This window comes from Arvicola amphibius, chromosome 10 (genome assembly GCF_903992535.2).
Source record: "Arvicola amphibius chromosome 10, mArvAmp1.2, whole genome shotgun sequence".
In the NCBI taxonomy this organism is placed as follows: Eukaryota; Metazoa; Chordata; class Mammalia; order Rodentia; family Cricetidae; genus Arvicola; species Arvicola amphibius.
The window spans coordinates 76,544,081-76,564,351 of NC_052056.1; the positions used below are offsets into that span (position 1 = coordinate 76,544,081).

Here is a 20,271-nt window from a genome sequence, read left to right on the forward strand (position 1 = left end):
GAACTTCTAACAGAAGGAAGGTGTCGTCAAATAGTCACCCCACAGCGCCCCCTAGTGACCATAGTCTAGACAGGCACGAGCAACGCGGACGGGAATCAAAGACTACAAGTCCCTTGTGATCCGGCGCTCCCAGTGACATCATTGGAGCGCCGGCTTTGTTATAAAAATACTGCTTCTGCATTGGCTGGCTGTTGGTGTTGCCTACGCCGCCCGAGCGGTTCTGGGATAGCGATGGGGACGCCCGGGGCTTCGGCGGGCTCTCTGTTTCTGCCCTCCGCGTCCGCGCCCCCGAGGAAGCGCGCGGCCGGGGAGGCCGGGGCTGCGAGAAGCAAGCAGCGGGTCCTGGATGAAGAAGAGTACATCGAGGTACCAGCTCAGTGCGAGCGCTGGAACTTTCGGGCCCCTCCCCCGATTCGCGTTCCTCCCCAGTCCTTTTTCTGGTCCTGGAACTCTCAGCCGCCTGGGGAAGCAGAACAACTGCCCTTGGGTTTGGAAAGTCTTGAGACTCAAGGAAACAGTGCAGGAGCGGGTGTCCAGTTTTCAACGAAAAGTTGGAGTTGTCTGTTGAGGGTCAAGGAAATTAAGTTTCCTGTTAAAGTATGGGTAGGATTTTGACACGTTTTTAGGGTGATGGCAAAAAGGACTTTCTGGAAGGCAGCGACATTAAGAGTAAAGGCTGGGGGGTCCTGGAAATAGACCGCGGTACTGGCCGTGTTATTGAGTGAGGGTCTCGGTTTCTCGTCGAGTTAGGGGTCCCACTGCAAACATGCTGGAAGGCAAGCTGACATAGGTCTAGTTTTAGACTGGTTAAATTTAGAACGCTTCTGGGATATGCCAGCATGTGTCGTCGCCACGCAGCTGGGTATACAGATTTGCAGCTCCACAGCAAGGTCTGGCTGGAGGCGATACCTTGTGAATTTTATCCGGTGGTGGCGGTAGTGGTAATTGGCTTTCAAGAGAAAGGTTTGGATTGAAATAAAAATTCATGGGTGGAATGAGGATGGCAACATCCACATTAGTCTGGACGGCGTTGTAGATGGAGCCAGCAAAGGAGAAGGAGAAAGACCAGTTAGTGAAGGATTTTTATGGGCATCAAGAAGTTGTTCAGTAATGTTAGGTAATCAGAGCCATATGAGATGGACCACCTTGCTAGAAAATGCTTCTAAACCATCTTGCAAACCGCAGTTATCCAGATAGGCAGAAGTGAAAAGCCCTAGGGCCTAACGTGGATACTGGTGTCAAGGCTCCAAGATGCCAGCTCTGGCCTTTGTTCTGATTGCTTATGATAGGGACTCCAGACAGTCATCCAGAGAGATTTCTTCCCTGATGTGGAGAAGCTGCAGGCACAGAAGGAATACTTGGAGGCTGAGGAAAATGGAGATTTGGAGCGTATGCGCCAGATTGCCATCAAGTTTGGCTCTGCTCTGGGCAAGATATCTCGAGAACCTCCACCACCCTGTAAGAGGATGCCACTATACAAGGGCACAGAGGGAAGTCTGTTGTCACTTTAGACTTGCTCTAATTTCTAACTTACTTCCCTCAGATGTTACTCCAGCCACCTTTGAAACTCCTGAGGTACACGCAAGCTCTGGTGTGGTGGGCAGCAAGCCCCGGTCGCAGGGCCGGGACCTAGATGATGGTGAGTGAGCACACTCTCTTGGTCTCGTGGTCGAGAGTGCTTGGGAGCCATATTGAGTTTTCTCAGGACCACATTTCATCCTTGAGGGGTCTCCTCACCTAAGTATCAACTTTTGGGATCAAAGCCTGGTGTGGGAAGCAGAAGTTCTGGCCAGCTCCCAAGTGTGGAGGAGCAGCGTTCTGTGCCTGTCTCTGGAACGAGAGCCCGTCACTGTCACCAGCCTGTTGAGTGTGCCAGCCTTTGCCTTGTTGGGTCTGTGGGCTGGGAAAACTCTTTCATTACTGACTCCTGAAGATGCCTTAGGCCCCTTCTTCCTTCTGTGTCAGTTGCTGCTTCTGTCTCTTCCTTCGGGTCCATATTCAGGTGTTACCTGTTTGGGCTTAGAGGTAGAAACTCGTGGACGTTGAGGGTCCTGACCTTTGTGTAAAGTTGGAACACCCTGGGGCTCTGTACCTCACAGCTTGCCTTGGCTTCTCTGATTTGTTGTGTTGAGACCGGAGTCTCACTGTTTGCCACACTGCTGGCTCTGTGTTTCACTGCAGGTCGTAACATTACAGAAAGTGTTTCTTGTTTGCTTCTCACCCTAACTACTAATTCAAATGCCCTCCCAGAGAGCAGGGTCGTGGTCTTGCTCCCATCAGAGGGCCCCTCATTTGGATTAGCACATGGTGTGCTGCACATCCACAGACATGTAGAACAGGTGAATGTGCTGTCTTCAACACGTTTCCTGAGCATCGAATATACATGTGGGGTATATCTTAAAGTCAGGAGGAACCCTTTATAGATCTCTTGACCATGTGCATGTTCCACATCCTAAGGGACTTGTCTGGGTTGGTTGATCTTTTATCAGTAATAGATTTATCACTAGAGGTGGGCAAGATGCTTCTGTACCAGGCTGTAGTCTGCAGCATACTGTACCAGGGCAGATGTACAACACGCTCACTCAAGCATAGCTTCTCCACAGCCCAGCTTTTTCTGCCATGAACACAGTAGTCGTTATCCTTGGAGCTTGATCCTTGATGGAAATACAGTAGTCACAGGGCAATCTGAAGATACTTTTCTTTTTACACATTTATTTTACCAGTAAAAGTTGGAGTTCTGTAATTACAATTACAGGTAAGGAAACAGGCTTCAAAAGGCCGTAACTTCTGTAGGTATCAGGAATAGTCAACAGTTGAATGCTTTTGAACTTGTAGCCACTGTGTTTGGCACTGGCTGGCACACAGATAGTGGTTCAGACTGTCAGAATGGATGAGAAACCTCGGCCCCCTTGAGATTTTCAGTGCTACCTCTACAGGATAATCACTTGCCTTGGTGGCAGGGATCAAGGTGGTATGGTTGGCTTGTGTGGCGCTCCCCGGATCACTGGGCCATATGGCTCCTGTCTTAGGAATGAACTTGATATCCTGATGCATAGTGACCATACTCACCTGTAACACCAGCCAGGAAGGGAAAAGTAGTTAGGACAAGGCAGTCCCAGGAAGGAAAGAAGAACCTTGGGGCTTTGGAGGTCAGTCCTCCGGGGTTAGTACAGCTTGGGCAGAGGAAGAGGCTGCTAAGCTGTCATCATGAGCTCTTGCTTCAGTGTTCGTCCCTGCCCCTTCACCAGCCACCCAGATCACAGACTTCTTTTGGCATCCAGCAGATGAATGGAGCTGGCCAGCAGCTATGGGTGCCACTTGGGGCTGCGTGAACACTTGGGGTTTGCTGTGTCACCTAGCAGGAGTCAGGGTCCCAGCTCTTGCAGAGTGGCGTGGTCCCCAGACTGGCTCTGTACAGTGGTGGTGATGTGAGTGATGCTGTGCTCTCTACCTGTGACCCTTGTCTGAGCAGGAGAGGCTGCAGATGAGGAGGAGAAGGAACCGCTGCCCAGCCTGGATGTCTTCTTGAGCCGCTACACAAGTGAGGACAATGCCTCCTTCCAGGAGATCATGGAGGTGGCCAAGGAAAAAAGCCATGCCCGTCATGCGTGGCTCTACCAAGCTGAGGAGGAATTTGAGAAGGTAGCCCCAGAGTTTGAAAACATGGGCACCTTCTTTGGGGATGGAGTCCCAGGGCCACAAGGTCTGAATGCCTCCCTGACCCTGTTTTTCCCCCATATCACTATAGCGACAGAAAGATAATCTTGAACTCCCATCGGCAGAGCACCAAGCCATTGAGAGCAGTCAGGCTGGAGTAGAGACCTGGAAGTATAAGGCGAAGAATTCTCTTATGTACTATCCTGAGGGTGAGTGAGTAGGACCGAGGGCCAGGACAGGAAGGCGGGCTACAGTGGTCTGTCTCGTTACCTTTGAGCCAACTTTTAAAGTCTGTGTGTGTGTGTGTGTGTGTGTGTGTGTGTGTGTTCACTTGCAGCATGGACCAGAGAGAGGTCCTGGGCCATCTTGGGGTTGGGGAATATGTAACATCTGTGGAGCATTGCCTTCCACGCCACTTTGTTAGTTTCTGTAGGTGTGGTGTTGGTTGGGGGTGACTTTCCTAAGTATGCTTCCACCCCTCAGGTTGCATGACCTCTAGAGCTGGGGTGGGGCATGGAGCATCCCACCCCTGTGATGCCTTCTACAGTACTCTTCCTTTCATAGGTGTCCCTGATGAAGAGCAGTTGTTCAAGAAACCACGTCAGGTAGTACATAAGAACACACGCTTCCTCCGGGACCCCTTCAGTCAGGCCCTGAGCAGGTCCCAGCTACAGCAGGCAGCTGCCCTGAATGCCCAGGTGAGTCAGCAGAGCCACCAGGCAGCTGGACAAATGTGATGGGCTAACTGTGGATAGGTGTGGCGTCTTTCATCTTAGTTGTCCCCTTTAAGTTAGGATTGTCCTGAGGCCAGACAAGAGCTTAATTGGCAGCAGGGAAAAATGTATAGCTCAATAAATCAATTTTAAAAAGGTTAAAAAAAAAGCTTAATTGGCAAAACTACCACAGCCCCTTTGTGGTACAACCCATGTCTCCTTTGGCCCCCTTCCAATGGGTCCAGCCCTGTACCAGCCGCTATGATATTGGTCTGAGGGAAGAGAAGCTTCTGGAAGGTAATCCAGACCCATACCTATCTACCAGGCAGGGAGGGGAATAGAGCAGTGTGTTCTGGGAAGTGCCAGGGGGAGCCTGATCAAGAGTGTGAGGACCCTCAGGGTAGCTCTGGTCATCATGGGGTTGTGGGAGGAGAGGCAGGAAATTGGGGAGATTCAGTTGCCTCTAAAGAAAAAGACAGCACCGACCCTCTGTAGTATTGCATCCCAAGAGATTCATCCTTGGGTGGAGGAAAAGGGGCACCCCTTGCTTGATGCTCGCTACTACAGTCCCTCAAAGCCCTTGTGAAGAGATGAAAATGGGGGTCTTCTGCTCTTTCCCGAAGAGCCCCAGCTCTACCCCAGAAGTGTTTCCTACATGCACCCCTGCACCTGCTGTCAGTCAGCTGTGGGGACCCCCTGACACTGGGCTCTCTCTCTTCTAGCACAAACAGGGCAAGGTTGGCCCTGATGGCAAAGAGCTTATTCCCCAGGAGTCCCCCCGAGTGGGCGGCTTTGGATTTGTTGCCACTCCTTCTCCTGCTCCTGGTAAGAAATGGGCTGTAAGCCCAGACTGGACCGGGTGATGCACAGGCTAGGCTTCTGGAATGTGCCTAAGTTTCCCCAGTGTGCCATGTCTTGTTCTGGTCTTCCCTGTGATGTGAATAGGCAGGTGTGTGTGCGTGCCTGGTGCTTACAGATCTAAATTTGGAGAGCTTTGTAGGTGGAGAGGTTCTGGACACCAGGCCTACCGTCTCTTTGCAGGGAGGCAGCTGAGATTGGGTTTGGGTGTGTCCTTGATACACAGGCTGCTCCTCTGCCTCACTGCACGCTGGCCCCCACACCCAGTGCCATCGGAGGCTGCTCCGGCAGAAATTAGCTGGGGGTTCCCTGGGAGGGGGCACTGAGGCCAAGAAAAAGTTAGATTAAGAGAACCGAAGACAGAAACATAGGCTAGACCGGGAGGACCGATGGTAAATACCAAACAACCCTGAGTTTATTTCTCAGCCAACGTATATACTAATTACAGTCAGAAGGCAGAACAAAGGGCAGTCTGGTTAGCTAACCACCTCCCTACACTGTCCTTGGGAGGAAGCTCAAACAGGTGCATTATCTTATACAGTGAAGAGGCTTCTAATCTCTAACAAGGAGTGCTTCTGGCTGGCATACACCAACCCAAATCTTAATAGAAAGATGTGCTCTTTCTACTGGGCAAAAATACTCTTTTCTATGAGTTAACACAGACATTATTCATAGCCCTCAAGGTTACTGGAAAAGGCAGAGCAGGCAAGCAAGCAAGCTTAAACTTAAATGACTTAAGTCAGAAATGACTCCAGATGGAAACTGAGTCACACATGGGCTCAAGAGGATATGAAGACACCATAGGTTTGCACTAGGATTTAGGAAGCCTTGGAAACACAAAGTGTTTTCTTCCGTTGACGCCCCCGGCCCTATGCTAGGATGGGGTCCAATAGACCCACCTTCCCCAACCTAAGTACAGCTCTCATGCCTTGAGGCTCTGATGTCTTTGAAGTTCCCCTTCAGATGGTGGGGTGCTAGCTCTGGTGTCTTTGAAGTTCCCCTTCAGATGGTGGGGTGCTGGGCTCTGGTGTCTTTGAAGTTCCCCTTCAGATGGTGGGGTGCTAGGCTCTAGTGTCTTTGAAGTTCCCCTTCAGATGGTGGGGTGCTAGGCTCTGGAGTCTCAGGGAAGAAGAGTTTGCCTGTTGGCCTTAATGTCAGCTGGGATACATGATTAAGACAGCACCCCACTAGGTCCTCTGCTCTCTGTCTGCAGGTGTGAATGAGTCCCCACTGATGACTTGGGGAGAAGTTGAGAACACCCCCCTGAGAGTGGAAGGGTCAGAGAGCCCCTATGTGGACAGGACACCAGGCCCGACTTTCAAGGTGGGTTGTGGTGAGAGGACGTGAGACTGGGACTCAGTGTGGATGACTTCATGCTGCTGCTCAAGGCCAAGCACAGGACTTCTGTGGAAGAGGGGATTGTGGTAGGACTAGCAAACCTTTGGAAGGGTGGAATCCAAGGCAAGGTAACAAAGCAAGCCTGGAGGCTAGACTGTCACAGAGTTAGCGCAGAAACTCCAGCTGCCCTGTAGGCCTGCAGACATAGTGTGTGTTTCCAGATGGACCATGTGCTTGCCTCTGATTACATAACATAGTAGGGACATAGTGTGAGCCCAGCATTGTAGGACTGGGTCAGTGGAGGTCAAGACCTAGAGCAAATCAGAAAGACTGAGTCAGATAAGGCCTGGTATACATCTTGTGGCCTCTCTCTGGTGGAACAGGAAGCTAGAGGTAGACAACATGTACAAATCAGGTGACCCCTGATGGAGTGAGTGGGTGGATGGGTGGGAAGCAGGTATGCCTGAGTGGGTGGGTGGGAGGCAGGTATGCCCGAGAACTATGGGGAAAGAAAATACAATGTCCCTGGCTTCAGGGAGTTTGTGGACAAAACAGAGAGCATCAGTGTGGTTTGGAATGTTAAGGAGGAAAGGTCCCTGATGCTTGAGAGTATACATGCTCACTGTGAGGGTGCTAGCCCACTGACTCAGGGTATTGAGTGGGCAGACCAAGAATGTGAATCTTCTTTGGAAACCCGACAAGATTAGATGTGGTGTTGATAAATATGTAGGTATGCTTTGGTGGCTGGGCCCCAGGTCATCACAAGGCTCCAGATACTAGCTGTAATCAATTTGGGCTGTGGCAGAGAGATCACGTTAGTCAGCAGTAGAGTCTGAATCCCCAGGAAGAGCATAGCTTTCATAAGGCAAACGTCAGACTTGCACTGCAGTCCTGACACTGCTCCCCTGGTCCGAGCCAGGAGGACCTCCCCGACAGGGCGCTGTGGATCCTCCAGAGCAGTCGGTAGAGTTCATGTACCACACACCTAGACAGATCATGGGTGGAGGTTTTGGAGGTCTTGACTGTAGACTGTATCTGGGATGTGAGATAACCAAGCCAAACAGGAGAACAAACAAGGTGCTACTGAACATGGAAGTGTGGATCACGGCTCTAACTGCATGGGAAGTGGCACTAGCCCTGCAGTGGCCTCTTCCAGGAAAGAGTTCTGCAGGGGGCAGGGCAGCCCGCTGTGCCTTGTGTGCCCAAGTGTCAAGCAGGGTGGAAAGCTGGGGGCAGACAGAAAATGGAGGGTTTGGGAAAGGTGGTGTTTCCGATGGTGCGAGATTGCAGGGCCTTTGAGGATAAGGTAAACTAGGTTCTGAATATTGGTACCAGCAAAGTAAGTTCCAGAAAAGTGAAAAACTTAAATATAAAACAATAATTTAAAAAACAACTAGAAGGTAATGGTATAGTTTAAACTGTTTTTGTTGGTGGTGGTGGTTGTTTTCACTTGGGTTTTTTTGGGGGGAGGGGGGTTGCTGGGGATTTAATCCAGGACCTGCTTCCTGTACATACCCTCCACCCCTTTTAGTATCTGAAGTGCTGGGACCAGCTTTTTTGTGTGTTTTGAGAGCGAGTCTCACTATGTAGCTCAGATTTGCCTGGACCTCACTGTGTTGATCCAGCTGTCCTTGAACTCAGCGAGATCTGCCTCTCAAGTGTTGAGACTGAAGGCATGTGCCACCACTCTCAGCTCCCACCCACTTATTATTTATTTGTTTGAGTATATGTATAAGCATTTATGTGCATGGCATGTGATACAGCACATGTATGGAGGTCAGAGGACAACCTGTTAGAGTGTTTCTCTCCTTCCACCCTGTGGGGTCTCGGAGGATTCAAACCAGGTCATCGGGCTTTTAAGAAACACCTTTACTCACTGAGCCGTCTTGCTTTTCTTTGTTTTAAGACCGTGTCTGGTTGTATAGGCCAGGGCGGCCTCACATTATGTAGTCTCCTGTCAATTGCTGGGCTTTCAGGAATGTAGCATGATCAGTAAAAACCCAGAGACAGATACAGCTGCAGGACCAGGCGGGACAGAAACTTCGGTCTACAACTACATCCAGCTGGGCAGGGCTTTGGACAGGCTATTGAGACAGATGAGTTGCTGGATTATAACAGTCATGGAGGAGAGGCTGGTGCCCATGCAGCTGCCCTGCTGGATAACAGACTACCTAGCTGGGTAGCAGGGCCATCACAAGTCACTCACATGCCCACTACCTTGTAGATCTTGGAACCAGGCCGCAGGGAGCGTCTGGGTCTGAAGATGGCCAATGAAGCAGCTGCCAAAAACCGGGCCAAGAAGCAGGAAGCATTGCGGAGAGTCACAGAGAACTTGGCCAGGTGAGAGGCAGCTGGACCCTTGGGTACGATGGGGTAGAGATGAGTTTGTGCCTTTCTCACTCAGCCTCCAAGACCATGTGGGTACATGACTTGCAGGACAGAGCCCAGGCTATATCCACAGGGTTCTTCTGTAAGGGCTGTGGCTGTGTATGGAGCAGACTGTGAGGTACTCTCTGTCTCTCCTCAGTATCTTCCTTGGCCTTCTCTAAGAGGTACCTTAGGCTCCTTGCCTGGCTGTGAGCTTCTGTTAGTTCTGTGGAGTCAGTGTCATTCACATTGGAGAGAGTTGGAGACTCCAGCTCCCAAAGTCCACGCTCTCTCCAGTCCCACAGGCAGAGGTAGCTGTTCCACAGTGCCTCAGGTCTGACCTGACTGCTGTGTGCCCAGTGTTGTCCTCCTCAGCTCAGAGTGACCATATCTCTTGACAGGGCTCCTCCTGAGGAACTGAGGGAGGCCTTGCCTTGAGCAGCACCTGGCCTCTAACAAGGTTGCTTTTTTTTTTTTTTTTTTGTCCCTTCTCCACAGTCTTACTCCCAAAGGCCTGAGCCCAGCCATGTCCCCAGCCCTCCAGCGCCTCGTAAGCAGGACAGCCAGCAAGTATACAGATCGTGCCCTGCGGGCAAGTTATACACCATCCCCAGCACGTTCTACCCACCTCAAGACCCCAGCTGGTGGGCCACAGACCCCCACAAGCACACCAGCCCCTGGGTCTGCCACCCGCACACCCCTCACACAGGACCCAGCCTCCATCACAGACAACCTGCTGCAGCTTCCTGCCCGGCGCAAAGCTTCAGACTTCTTTTAGAACCAGGCCTGGCCGGACCTGTGGATGCTTTGTGGGACACTTTGTAGAGCGTATACGACAGCTGTTTACTCTTCAGAGGACTCCAGGCCTTGGAGACCCAGACCACAAGCAGTTGGTTATCCCAGGAACCACAAGTATGTAGTGCTGTGCCATGGCCAGGTTGGCACGTCATGCTGACCACTCCCCTTGGGAGTTAGCTTTGGTGCTGTCCCCCAAGGCCCTGCTGAAACTGAATCCTCATTAAAGAACACCTGGCACCATCTGGCCGGGCTGCCGATCCATATCCTGGGGCCCACCTGGGTGTCTCAGGACCTCAGGACTAAGAAGCAAGGGACTCTGGGGGAGGAGATGTGTAGCTGACAGAGCTGCCTTCTATGCTGAGTTCACACCTGAGCCTTCCACTGTGAAGGGTAGCTCAGACCCCAGAAGTCATGCCATTGCACTCATTGGTTCTGGGTCCAGCTCGGCAGCTCCCAGCTAGGCCTGACTATTTGGATTGTTGGTTACAGGCCCAGGGAGGTCCTGTTTATCAGGCTAACACCAGGACAAGTCACTTTCCTGTGACTTCAGCTCTTACCTCCTAGCACCTAACTTCTAGCTCAGGTAGGCCTACAATACCTCCCCGCCCTAATCTCTGCTTATCCCAGTGTTCTTGACACTTCCTCCTGGGCTCTGCCAAGACACCGGCCTTACCTCAGTCTGCGCTGTAATATGAAAAGATGAATTTGGGTTCGCTATAAACCTGTGAATGCCATGTGCTCCAGCAGCCTGCTCTTTGCCTGTGGACTAAGGGTAACTAGCCCTCAGGTGACTAGTGGCTTACTGGGCCCATGAGCCTATGCCTTACAGAGGTGAAGAGTCCCTACTGTCTGGGCCTAACAGAGTCTGAAACTATGATCTAATTCCCCAGCCAATGGTCTGGAAGCTGCTGGTGGTGTCACAGGGCTTGCCCTCTGAGAAGCCCAGGGCTTGAGCTATTCAGGTGGCCTAAAGCACACCTGATTCTTCTCAGCCCCAGACCCAGCTTTGATTCCATGAGAGCCACCTTTCGAGTCTGCTGGCATTGGTCCACTCAGGCCTCTGCACTGGTGTTCTCTGGAAACCACCTGGGTTGGGTACTCCCTGCCTTGGCTCTTGTACTGCCTAGTGTTTGTCTGTTTGACACAGCTGGAGTTACCCTAAGAAGAAGGAACCTCAATTGAAGAATTACCTCTCATCAGATTGACCTGAGGGCATGTCTGGGGGCATTTTCCTGGTTGCTAATTGATGTAGGAGGGCAGGGCCCTGCAGCGGCATACCTGGGTGGTGGCCCTGGGTTGTGTAAGAGCCCCGGAGTATGCTAGAGAGAAGCCAAGAAGCAGCATTCCTCCATGGTCTCTGCTTTGGGTCCTACTTGGGCTCCTGCTCTGGCTTCCCTCAGTGGTGGACTGTGACCTGAAAGTGTGCACTGAAATGAAATAAACCATTTCCTCCCCTAAGTTGTTTTTGGTGAAAGTTTTTATCGTGGCAACAGAGACAAACTAGGTCAGGTCTCTGCTAACCAGATGTTCCCCCATGAGTTCCTGTGCCCTGGGAGCCTCAGTGCTGGAACTGGGATCCCAGACTAGGGATTTTGTACTTTTGTTTCTCAAGGAATTTGAGCTTTAATCCAAGGGGTTCCCCGAGTGAGTGGGAAGCAGAGACGGGAGATGGGGGCATGGGTGCTGCCTGGGTGCTAACCCCAAGCATTTGACAAGTGCGAGGGACTCTTCAGGGAGGGATGTAACCAGGAATGCTGGGGGTTGGGCCATTGCAGGTCACAGGATAGGGAAGATAGCCATAAGCTGTCAGCTGGGCCACCCCATTCCTGGGGATGGGAGGATGAGGCTTGAGCAGCAAAGCTCTCTAGTTTTGATTGCCTCTGAGGTTAATGGATACTGACCACTGGGGAGGAATAAGGCAAGGTCAGAGTAGCTTATATTGCATTAGATAAGGAAGAAGCATGGAGCTGTCCAGGCCTGGAAGCCTTGGGGGTGGGAGAAGGCCAGAGGTTGACAAGTGTGAGCCTGGCAAAGGACTATGGGAGAGGTCCCCTCTGCCACAGGCCTCACTGAGTTGGCCTGGGCCTGAGTATGCTGGACTCCTATGCTGGACATCCCCGCGCTGGATGAGTCCTAGAGAAAAAGACTCCTCACTGGGCACTCTGAATGCTTGTATACACTTTGTGATTTATTTGGTGGTCAGTAATTAATGTCTTTGCTACTAAGTGGAAAAAAGCTAATAGAACGTAATCAAAATAGTGGTTTAATTGACGGATTTTACTTGTTCCTTGCGCCTGTGCCTTCTTCAGCTCCTACCTGCCTATTTAGCTTATGTGAGTGCAAACTGCACACCATGATCCCCCAGGGCCCTCTCCACCACTAAGTACTTGCTTTCCCCACCTCAGCTCCAGAGATGTGATGGTCTTTAGCTCTGGAAGTCTCAGCCAGCCTCTCCTCCATCCTGTCTTCATTCTCGGATGACACCAGCATCCGGTGCTGGGGTTTGGTTGCCAGTTTGTGGTCAGGCCGGTGTTCGGGTCTTGAGCCCGGTCGAGTATCCAACTTGCAATCAGCTCGATACTTGCCCTCCCCCTCCCTCTTGAGGGAAGCAGAAGACATGGCTTTGGGCTTGGGAGGCTGTAGCCATGAGTGGCTGAGGATCTCATCAATGTGTAGCCTCCGGTTGACATCTGGCTGCAGGATGCGGTAGATGAGGTCCTTGCACTCACCAGTCAGGTTCTTGGAGCGTGGGAAGTCCACTCGGTGCTCCTTCTGGATGCGCAGCATCTTTTTGATGTCAGAGTCATCGTAGGGCATGGAGCCACAGACCATGATGTAGAGGATCACACCTAGGCTCCAGATGTCATATACCTTGGGCTGGTAGGGGATGCCCTGCAGCACCTCGGGGGCCGCATAAGCTGCTGACCCACAGAAGGTTTTGCTGAGGACGATGCGCCCGCTCCCGTCCCGCAGGCAGCGCTTGGAGAAACCGAAGTCAGACAGCTTGATGTTGAAGTCCTTGTCAAGCAGAAGGTTCTCGCACTTGAGGTCTCGGTGAACAACATCCAGATCGTGGCAGTACTTGACAGCTGAGGAGAGCTGGCGGAACATCTTGCGTGCCACATCCTCATGTAGGGCTCCTCTGCACTTGATGAACTCGAGGAGGTCACCCTGGACACCCAGCTCCATGACGATGTAGATACGCCCATCAGAGGTCTCAAAGATCTCATACGTCTTAATGATGGAACGGTGGTTGACGGTCGCCAGGATGTCCATCTCCCTAGGAAGGAATCTCTCCACAAAATCAGTGGGTGTTTTCTTACGGTCTATGATCTTGACTGCCACGTTGAACTTGAGGCGCTCAGAGTAGGCAGATTTGACTTTTGCATAGGAGCCCTTGCCTAGATTGATTCCCACGATGTAACCCTTCTTCCTTAAGACCGCGGCATCGTCCATGGTGTCAGGAGCGGCCGGTGCCGCCTCCCTCTACATCCCCTCCCCACACGGGCCAGCAGGCATGGTCCTCATTCCCACTGTGGGGAGGTGTCTGGTTGGGCTGGGCCTGGACTTGGAGGAGTGGAACGCTCAGCATTGTCACCAAGTGACCAGCGAATGAAGTCATAAAGCCAGGCTGCTGGGAGTAGGGACTAGGCTGTGGGGAATGGGGCCCCTGGAAGGCAGGAAGGCCTAGAAGGAGCACCCCCTCCCCACCCACTGGAATGAAGCTGGCATTCAGGCCTGTGGTAACCCTCCCTGGCCCTCTTTCTTGCTGTGGCTTTGTTGTCACCAGTGAGGCCCTAAGGGAGGTGATCCAGGTCTAGCCCCAAGCCTGCTTCCTTATCAGGCCTTGGGAACTGGCCCTGTGTTTGTCATTTCACTGGAGCCAATCCCCTGCCGCTTCTGTGGGGTTTGAAGAAACATTCCTGTAAGCTTGTGTCCCTGGAATCAATGGAAGCTTCCCAGGTTCAGTCAGTCCAGTGGTGGTTCAGTCTGCTGGATGAAAGCAGTTCCATGTTTGGGGTCAGGAGTTGGCAAGGGTCTTTGGGCAGAGTGGGCAGATGAGTCACAGACCTGGTGAACAGGAGTGGGTGGGTGGGTGGGAGGGTAGGTAGTGCTAGGGTTGTTCTGAGGAGCCAGGATAGACAGATGCATGTTCAGTGAGGTAGGGCAGGTGTGGAGGATGGGGCGGGCTTCAGCCAGGTACAAAAGCTGCTAAGATACCCAAGCAAGCAAGTGCTGAGAATGGCTAAGGTATAAGTCAGGAAAGAAGAGAATGTCATGAGCTTTTCTCTAAAGGATGGCCAAGCCATATACAACCCGAGTCCCTTTTAAGATGGTTGTTAGAGAATCCAGCTAGCTTTGGGATGTATGTGGAGGCCCAGGACCGTGGACCAGAGCAGGCCTCTGAGGGTCAAGAGTGGGGGAGTTGGGAATAGCCAGCCTGAGCCTTTTTCTAGAAGGGGACTGTGTTGGGCTTGGTGTTGGATGACCAAGGGGTTGATGGCCTTTAGCATTGTCCACAAAGAGCAAGCTTCTGAGTGGGGGGTTTGTGAGCAGTGAGCACAGATTACATGAACTGCTGTGGCATGGCTGCCCATTTGCATGTTGGACTGTCTTGTATTTTGCAAAGTGGCATCCTGCATAATCTTGGCTACTTTAGAAGTCCTGTGTTCATTTTCACATCTCACAGGAGTCTTACGCTTACAGTGAGCTACCAAGACGTGATCCAAGGATGCTGTGTTCAGAGGGAAAGCAAGAAGGCCTGTTTCTAGTAGGGGAGGCGGGCCAGAAGGCTTCAAAGAGGAAGTGACATAACCCAGGTACCGAGGAGCCACCAGGTAATCAAGAGGGAAAAGATGATACGAGGAACAAGAATGCACCGTAGAAGCCACCCTGAAGTCCTGTCCTGGTCCTAAAACTCCCGAGTACCAATACAGATGGCTAAGTCAGATTCAGCAGCTCACATGAATGGTTCTGCAGGATAAGGCCGCTTGTAGAGGACTGGGCTCAGTACTTGTGCATGGTACTCTGGGAGCTGTGCTTTCTGGTAGGAACCCACCTTCTACGAGCTATTTCTATACCTGTAATGCACATAGCAGGAGCTCTTGCATCTCCTTGCTACCCCAACTGTCTCCTACTTGAATTTCAAGCAGCCTCAGGTCCTGTTGGTGTCTTCTGTCCCCAAAATCATGGGAAGACTATAAGAGATAAGAGGGGAGAAGCCTACACACCTCTCAGGGCACCTCGCCACTACCCAGTCCCATATGTCCTACAGCCTTCTGCCCCATCCAAGTTCCTTCATAGGGCTTCTCCAGGCTCACTCTCACCAGTGTTGCTCAGGGTCAGCACCATGCCTCAACCATGGATACTTGGTCCTCACAGGCAAAATTCACAGAAGCAGGATAAGAGCGTCGCTTGGCCCTAGAAGGCTTTGAGGAGGACAGTGTCCCTTCAGAGCTGAACTGGCAAGTATGCTTAGGGCACATGTGTTGGGGTGCAGGGATAAGGGGCTGTTGATGGGCAGATTAGAAGCCAGCACTGAAATCCTTTCTGAGGGTGGTCGGGGGTAACTTAGGTGATTATAACGCTGGGAGATTATAGGTAGAACAGCAGACAGTGGGGTGAAGGTGGGCTGGATTAGGTGGGGGACATAGGAAGAACATTCAGGAACTCGCAGGATCCCACTTCTCTAGAGTAAATTGACATGGGTGTCTTCTCAAGGTAGAGACATCGGTGGGGGCAGGGTTGAGATGAGTCTAAATGTTGTTATTTTGTGTATTAAACCCTTAGATCTCCATGAGGTTGCCCAGAGTGAGGTGAAGAGAAAGGGGCCACGACAGCAAGGTGAGGACTGCTTGGGACATGGTGTAAGCAAGACAGGCAGCACGTGGTGCCAGATGCAGGCCACGCCCATGTGGAACACCAGAAGCTGCCATGTGAAATGGCAGTAGCTACCTTTCTTGCCCATAGGGTTCAGACATGCTGCCAATTTTGCTTTGTCCAGGTCAGCTTCCAGCTCTGACTGGGGGCATCTCCTCTGGAACGGATTAAGATTGGAAGAGACTGGGATGCAGTCAAAGCTAACCATGGCTGTAGGACATGCTTGGGTTAACCAGCAGAGCCCCCTACTTCTGGGCTGAAAAATGATGGTGTGGAGCAACCAAGGGCACAGTTGAGAACTGGTTGTCAGCTGGACAAGGAGGAACATGCCCCATGATGAGCAGAGCTGAAAACCAGCTGCCAAGAAAGTTGGGAACCAACCAAGGTACTTTGGGGGGTCCACCACCGTCTGTAGTCTTTCCCCAGACCCTCACAGGTGTGTGCAGCCGAGAGCCCCAGGGTAGTGATGAAACACCTGCCTGGCCCCTGAGCTCCTGATGCAGCCAGTGCAAGCCCTCCAGTGCAAGAGAGGGCTCTGCAGGCTGCCAGTGTTAAACCTTCTTGGACTGTCTTCTCCTTGCCTTTTCTCCACCCTTCTCTGCACTTTTCGGCTTCCCTCTAGAAGTTGTATCCTCCTCAGTTAGCCATCATTCCTGGCTTCTGCCCCTCCAAATGCCCCCCAACCAGCCTTTGACTGGTGCTGCTAACTCAATCATGACCTGAGGATACAGTTTAGGCTAGTGGGTGGGGAATGGATTTCCTTATGAATGAGGATTTGCAATCTGATAGAAGCCACAGGGAGCCCAGGACTAGGGTCTGCACCAATATAGTGATTTATTGCTTCTTTAGCCATGTGAGTTACCAAGTTCAAAGGGGGGAGAAGAAAGTGACGAAAATAGCAGCTCCTCCGGGACTGTCTTCCTTCTCTCTCTCTCATCCCTTGACTTCTAGGCTCAGGCTTCAAGCCAGAGCTGTGCCTCATTCCCTGCTGGCCCCCTGGGCTGCAAGGGGCTCACTAGGTATGTGTCTCTGAAGACTGTTGGGGATGCCCTTCCTCTGTCTCCCTGTTCAGTTCACTGCTGAGGCCCACAGTCTCTGACTGCCTGGCCACTTGCACAGTGTCTTCCTGGGGTTTTGTCTCAGGTTGGGTGTCGGGTCGTGCCTCTTCCCTAGGCTCCACCTTGGTGGCAGACTTCTTATCAGCACCAGTGGGTTCAGGGGTCCATAAGGGCTCAGTTGCCCGGGAGCTTTCCCCCTCTTTGTTGACGGCTCCAGAGGACAGACCTCGTGCCTTAGGCTGCACCCAGCAGTGGCTGAGGATCTCATCAATGTGCAGCCGCCGGTTAACATCTGGCTGTAACATTCGGTAGATGAGGTCCTTGCACTCACCAGTCAGGTGTTTAGAGCGTGGAAAGTTGACTCGGTGCTCCTTCTGGATGCGCAGCATCTTTTTGATGTTGGAGTCGTCATAGGGCATGGAGCCACAGACCATGATGTAGAGGATCACACCTAGGCTCCAGATGTCATATACCTTGGGCTGGTAGGGGATGCCCTGCAGCACCTCAGGGGCCGCATAAGCTGCTGACCCACAGAAGGTCTTGCTTAATGTCAGTCGGCCACTATCGTCCCGCAAGCAGCGCTTGGAGAAACCGAAGTCAGACAGCTTGATGTTGAAGTCCTTGTCAAGCAGAAGGTTCTCGCACTTGAGGTCTCGGTGAACAACATCCAGATCGTGGCAATACTTGATGGCCGAGGAGAGCTGATGGAACTTCTTTCGAGCATCATCCTCTTGCAGGGCTCCTCTGGTTTTGATGAATTCAAGGAGGTCACCCTGGACTCCAAGCTCCATGACAATGTAGACCTTGCCATCTGATGTCTCAAAGATCTCATAGGTCTTGACAATAGAGCGGTGGTTCAGCATGGCCAGAATCTCAATCTCCCGGGGAAGGAATTTCTCCAGGAAGTCCGTGGGGGCTTTCTTGCGATCGATGATCTTGACCGCCACGTTGAACTTGAGGCGCTCAGAGTAAGCGGATTTGACTTTGGCATATGAGCCCTCTCCCAAATTTATCCCCATGATGTAGCCTCGTCGTTTGAGGACGGCAGCGTCATCCATGGTTCCGGGAGTGCCCAGTGCCTCTGAGGCTGCCCTCTACATCCCTGCCAGACATGGGCCAGCAGCGTTCTCATTTACACTGTGGACAGAGAGTCCTCTGAGCTGGCCAGGCCTGCTGTCCCTGCCTCCTAAGAGGCCAAGACTCTAGCATGGAACATTCAGCACTGTCTCCGGGGTGACTTCAGTGGGTGAAGTCACAAAGGAGTACTGCCCTGGGGGAAATGAGGCTATTACCTGAGCCACTTGAACGTGGAACCTGAAAGGTCTGCCAGTGTATGGGAGCAGACTAAAAGTGAACAAAACGGCTTCATGCTTGGCCCCAGCCGGAGGTAAGAGAGGATTATGGGACACAAAGTTCTGCCCATGTTTCTAAACCTAAAGACTGAACTATGTAGAGGCATGGCTCATTATTGCAAACCAGGCCAATCCAGGGGATCTAGGGTGGGTGGTCCTGTCTCTCAAGGACCCCAACAGGAAACAGAAGATAGTCTCAATTAAGGATAATCAGAAGAAGTCTAGGTAAGGGGGTGCTTCACAAAGGTGGGAGCAAAATGTAGGGAACTCTGTAGGTAATGCAGTTTCCTAGGGTCGGGGAAGGAAATGGAGAGCACTACTCTTCCGCAGGCCAGTGATAAGGAAACCATTTGTGACCTGCACCCCTTCAGCTCTTGATGCTGTCTGCATAGGCAATCCTCAAAGGCACAAGGCAGGGCCGAGAAGGATGAGGGTTCTTCTAAAACACCTTTCATCAGATCCTTGACCTCCTCTGGCCCAGTGTTTGTCACCATTTGGGGGTAACACAGTGTTTTCATTGTGGGCTCAGTTGGACTTTACGCTTGTACTGCTCTTCTCACCCAAACCTTTCCTGGTCTCACAGAGGCACAGCAGGTGGACGGCTGGCAGGAATTGGCTGTGAGTTCCCTCCTAAGGGCCTGCCCAACCCATGGCTCTGGCTGGGCTCCAGGAGCAGATTTGGAGTGGGCTTGGTTTAGGGGGCAGAAGACTGGGCCTGGATCTTGTGCTGAGTACTGGGAATGTGCCACCAGGACCGTCCAGGTGCCAAGGGCAGTGCTGGATAGGTATCTTTGCTTCTGCCAGCAAGGGGCTCTCCCTCTGTTACAAGATTTGAGTCCAACATCTGCCCTGGGGACAAGACCTATGGAAGTTGGATTATCTGATGGTCTGACCTAATCTTGGGTTTGAATTTGGCTTTATCTACCTATTAGGAGTTAGCATCCCTCACTCCCATGGCTCCAGTTACCACAGGTTGGAATCCCAGGACTTGGTGGAGGCACTGAAGTGAGTTAGGTATGCTAAAGGTGGCTGCCTTTCCCCCTTTTCACTTCCCTTCCCGGAGCTGATTATCCACTGCCGGGGCTGTACATAGGTGGTGGTCCTTCCCCTGAACAGATCGCTGCTCCATCTGCTGTCTCTCCTTCCATGGTCATGCTGTTCATGAGGGTAGTTGTGAGGTCAGCACTTGGAACCTTGTTTCCAGACTTTAGCCTCATCTCTGCCTGAAATTTTCTCCTTCTTTGTATAGGCAAGACCTTCCCAAGATTTGATCCGGAGGATCTGGGCTTCTCTGTTATTCTCTCTGACATCCCTTAGGCCATTTCCTCCTCTGTTGAAATTGTTTTGTGTTCCTTCCCCATTTTCAGAGTCTGCCAACTCTCTAGATTTCTTCACTTTCTTCACGGAGGTTCGGCCTTTAGAAGACCGCTTTAGGGTGTATGTTGGGCACTGGGGCAGACCTGGGCCTCCAGGAGTAAAGATCATTCATGCCCTGTGCTGCCTCCTCAGTTCTCTAATCGCAGGCCCCCACTCCCACCTCCTCCAGACCTGGGGCCTACACTCTTGGTCCTTGTGATCCCCACAAGTATCAGGGACCCTTTTGGTCACCTAGCCGCCAAGGTTCAGTCCCTAAGCCCCGCTTCTTGACTCAGCCAATGGCACGCCTCATTTCCTATAAGCCCGCCCCAGACCCCGTCCACTACCGCCCAGGCCCTCGGCCTGACCTCTTTCCGGCCCGCCCTCTAGCTCACGCCCCGCCCTCGTCTGGTGCGCGCCCGTCTTGCCCTCCCTCCGCCTCCCCGCGCCCGGCTCGGCGTTCATTGGTTAGTGTGGGCTGGAGGCGGGGTCGCGCGGGCCCGAGCAGGACGGCCGCCATCTTGCGCGAGCCGGAATCCTGTCCCGCTTTTGCGGCCTAAAGTGCGCGCGGGTCGGCGGCGTTTCCTTGCAGCCGCCCAGCGTCGCCGCGGCCCAGCTGGATCCCTCGCCCGCCACCTCTCTGCCCCCGGCCGGAGTCCGGCCCTCACTCCCTCATCTGGGCCAGATCCGGCCTCCCCGCGGGGTCACGCGGCTGCCCCGGGGACGATGAACGGAGGATAAATGGTGCCCAAGGCAGACAGCGGTGCCTTCCTGCTGCTCTTCCTGCTGGTTCTCACTGTCACCGAGCCGCTGCGGCCAGGTGCGCGGCGCTGGGGGTGGGGGCGCGGTCGGGGGTGGGGCCGGGGACGTCCTTCCACCCGCCGCAGCTGGGCG

At 52.6% G+C, this 20,271-nt stretch overlaps 4 protein-coding genes across 5 annotated transcripts in view; 2 read left to right on the forward strand and 2 right to left on the reverse strand.

The window, feature by feature from the left end:
* The first annotated feature begins 206 nt into the window (after positions 1-206).
* On the forward strand, positions 207-11,176 carry Ess2 (ess-2 splicing factor homolog). The gene is made up of 10 exons (XM_038346562.1): positions 207-366; positions 1,290-1,458; positions 1,544-1,639; positions 3,473-3,642; positions 3,749-3,866; positions 4,222-4,355; positions 5,093-5,195; positions 6,442-6,551; positions 8,791-8,906; positions 9,432-11,176. Exons 1-10 carry the CDS (start codon positions 232-234, stop codon positions 9,709-9,711), a joined length of 1,431 nt encoding a protein of 476 aa, XP_038202490.1. The 5' UTR covers positions 207-231; the 3' UTR covers positions 9,712-11,176.
* Positions 11,177-11,987: 811 nt separating this feature from the next.
* Positions 11,988-13,680, reverse strand: Tssk2 (testis specific serine kinase 2). Its single transcript, XM_038346371.1, has one exon. The coding sequence runs from the start codon at positions 13,185-13,187 to the stop codon at positions 12,111-12,113; it is 1,077 nt and encodes a 358-aa protein (XP_038202299.1). The 5' UTR covers positions 13,188-13,680; the 3' UTR covers positions 11,988-12,110.
* A 2,741-nt stretch (positions 13,681-16,421) lies between these two features.
* Tssk1b (testis specific serine kinase 1B) lies at positions 16,422-19,680 on the reverse strand. The gene has a single exon (XM_038345818.1). It carries the CDS (start codon positions 17,725-17,727, stop codon positions 16,627-16,629), a length of 1,101 nt encoding a protein of 366 aa, XP_038201746.1. The 5' UTR covers positions 17,728-19,680; the 3' UTR covers positions 16,422-16,626.
* Positions 19,681-19,861: 181 nt separating this feature from the next.
* Dgcr2 (DiGeorge syndrome critical region gene 2) overlaps positions 19,862-20,271 on the forward strand; it is a 60,426-nt gene continuing 60,016 nt past the window's right edge. For both annotated transcript variants that reach the window (XM_038345185.2, XM_038345186.2), the window contains exon 1: positions 19,862-20,197. In XM_038345185.2, the coding sequence (XP_038201113.1) occupies positions 20,119-20,197 (79 nt within the window). In that variant the 5' untranslated portion in view covers positions 19,862-20,118. The remainder of the gene's footprint in view (positions 20,198-20,271) is intronic.

What these genes read in the sequence shown, in the direction of transcription:
- Tssk2 (XM_038346371.1), bottom strand. Translation starts at nt 13,187, where the DNA reads ATGGACGATGCCGCGGTCTTAAGGAAGAAGGGTTACATCGTGGGAATC.
- Ess2 (XM_038346562.1), top strand. Translation starts at nt 232, where the DNA reads ATGGGGACGCCCGGGGCTTCGGCGGGCTCTCTGTTTCTGCCCTCCGCG. An exon ending in ATGAAGAAGAGTACATCGAG is followed by an intron (nt 367 to 1,289) that starts GTACCAGCTCAG and finishes TGCTTATGATAG; the next exon opens with GGACTCCAGACAGTCATCCA. An exon ending in GGGCCGGGACCTAGATGATG is followed by an intron (nt 1,640 to 3,472) that starts GTGAGTGAGCAC and finishes TTGTCTGAGCAG; the next exon opens with GAGAGGCTGCAGATGAGGAG.
- Tssk1b (XM_038345818.1), bottom strand. Translation starts at nt 17,727, where the DNA reads ATGGATGACGCTGCCGTCCTCAAACGACGAGGCTACATCATGGGGATA.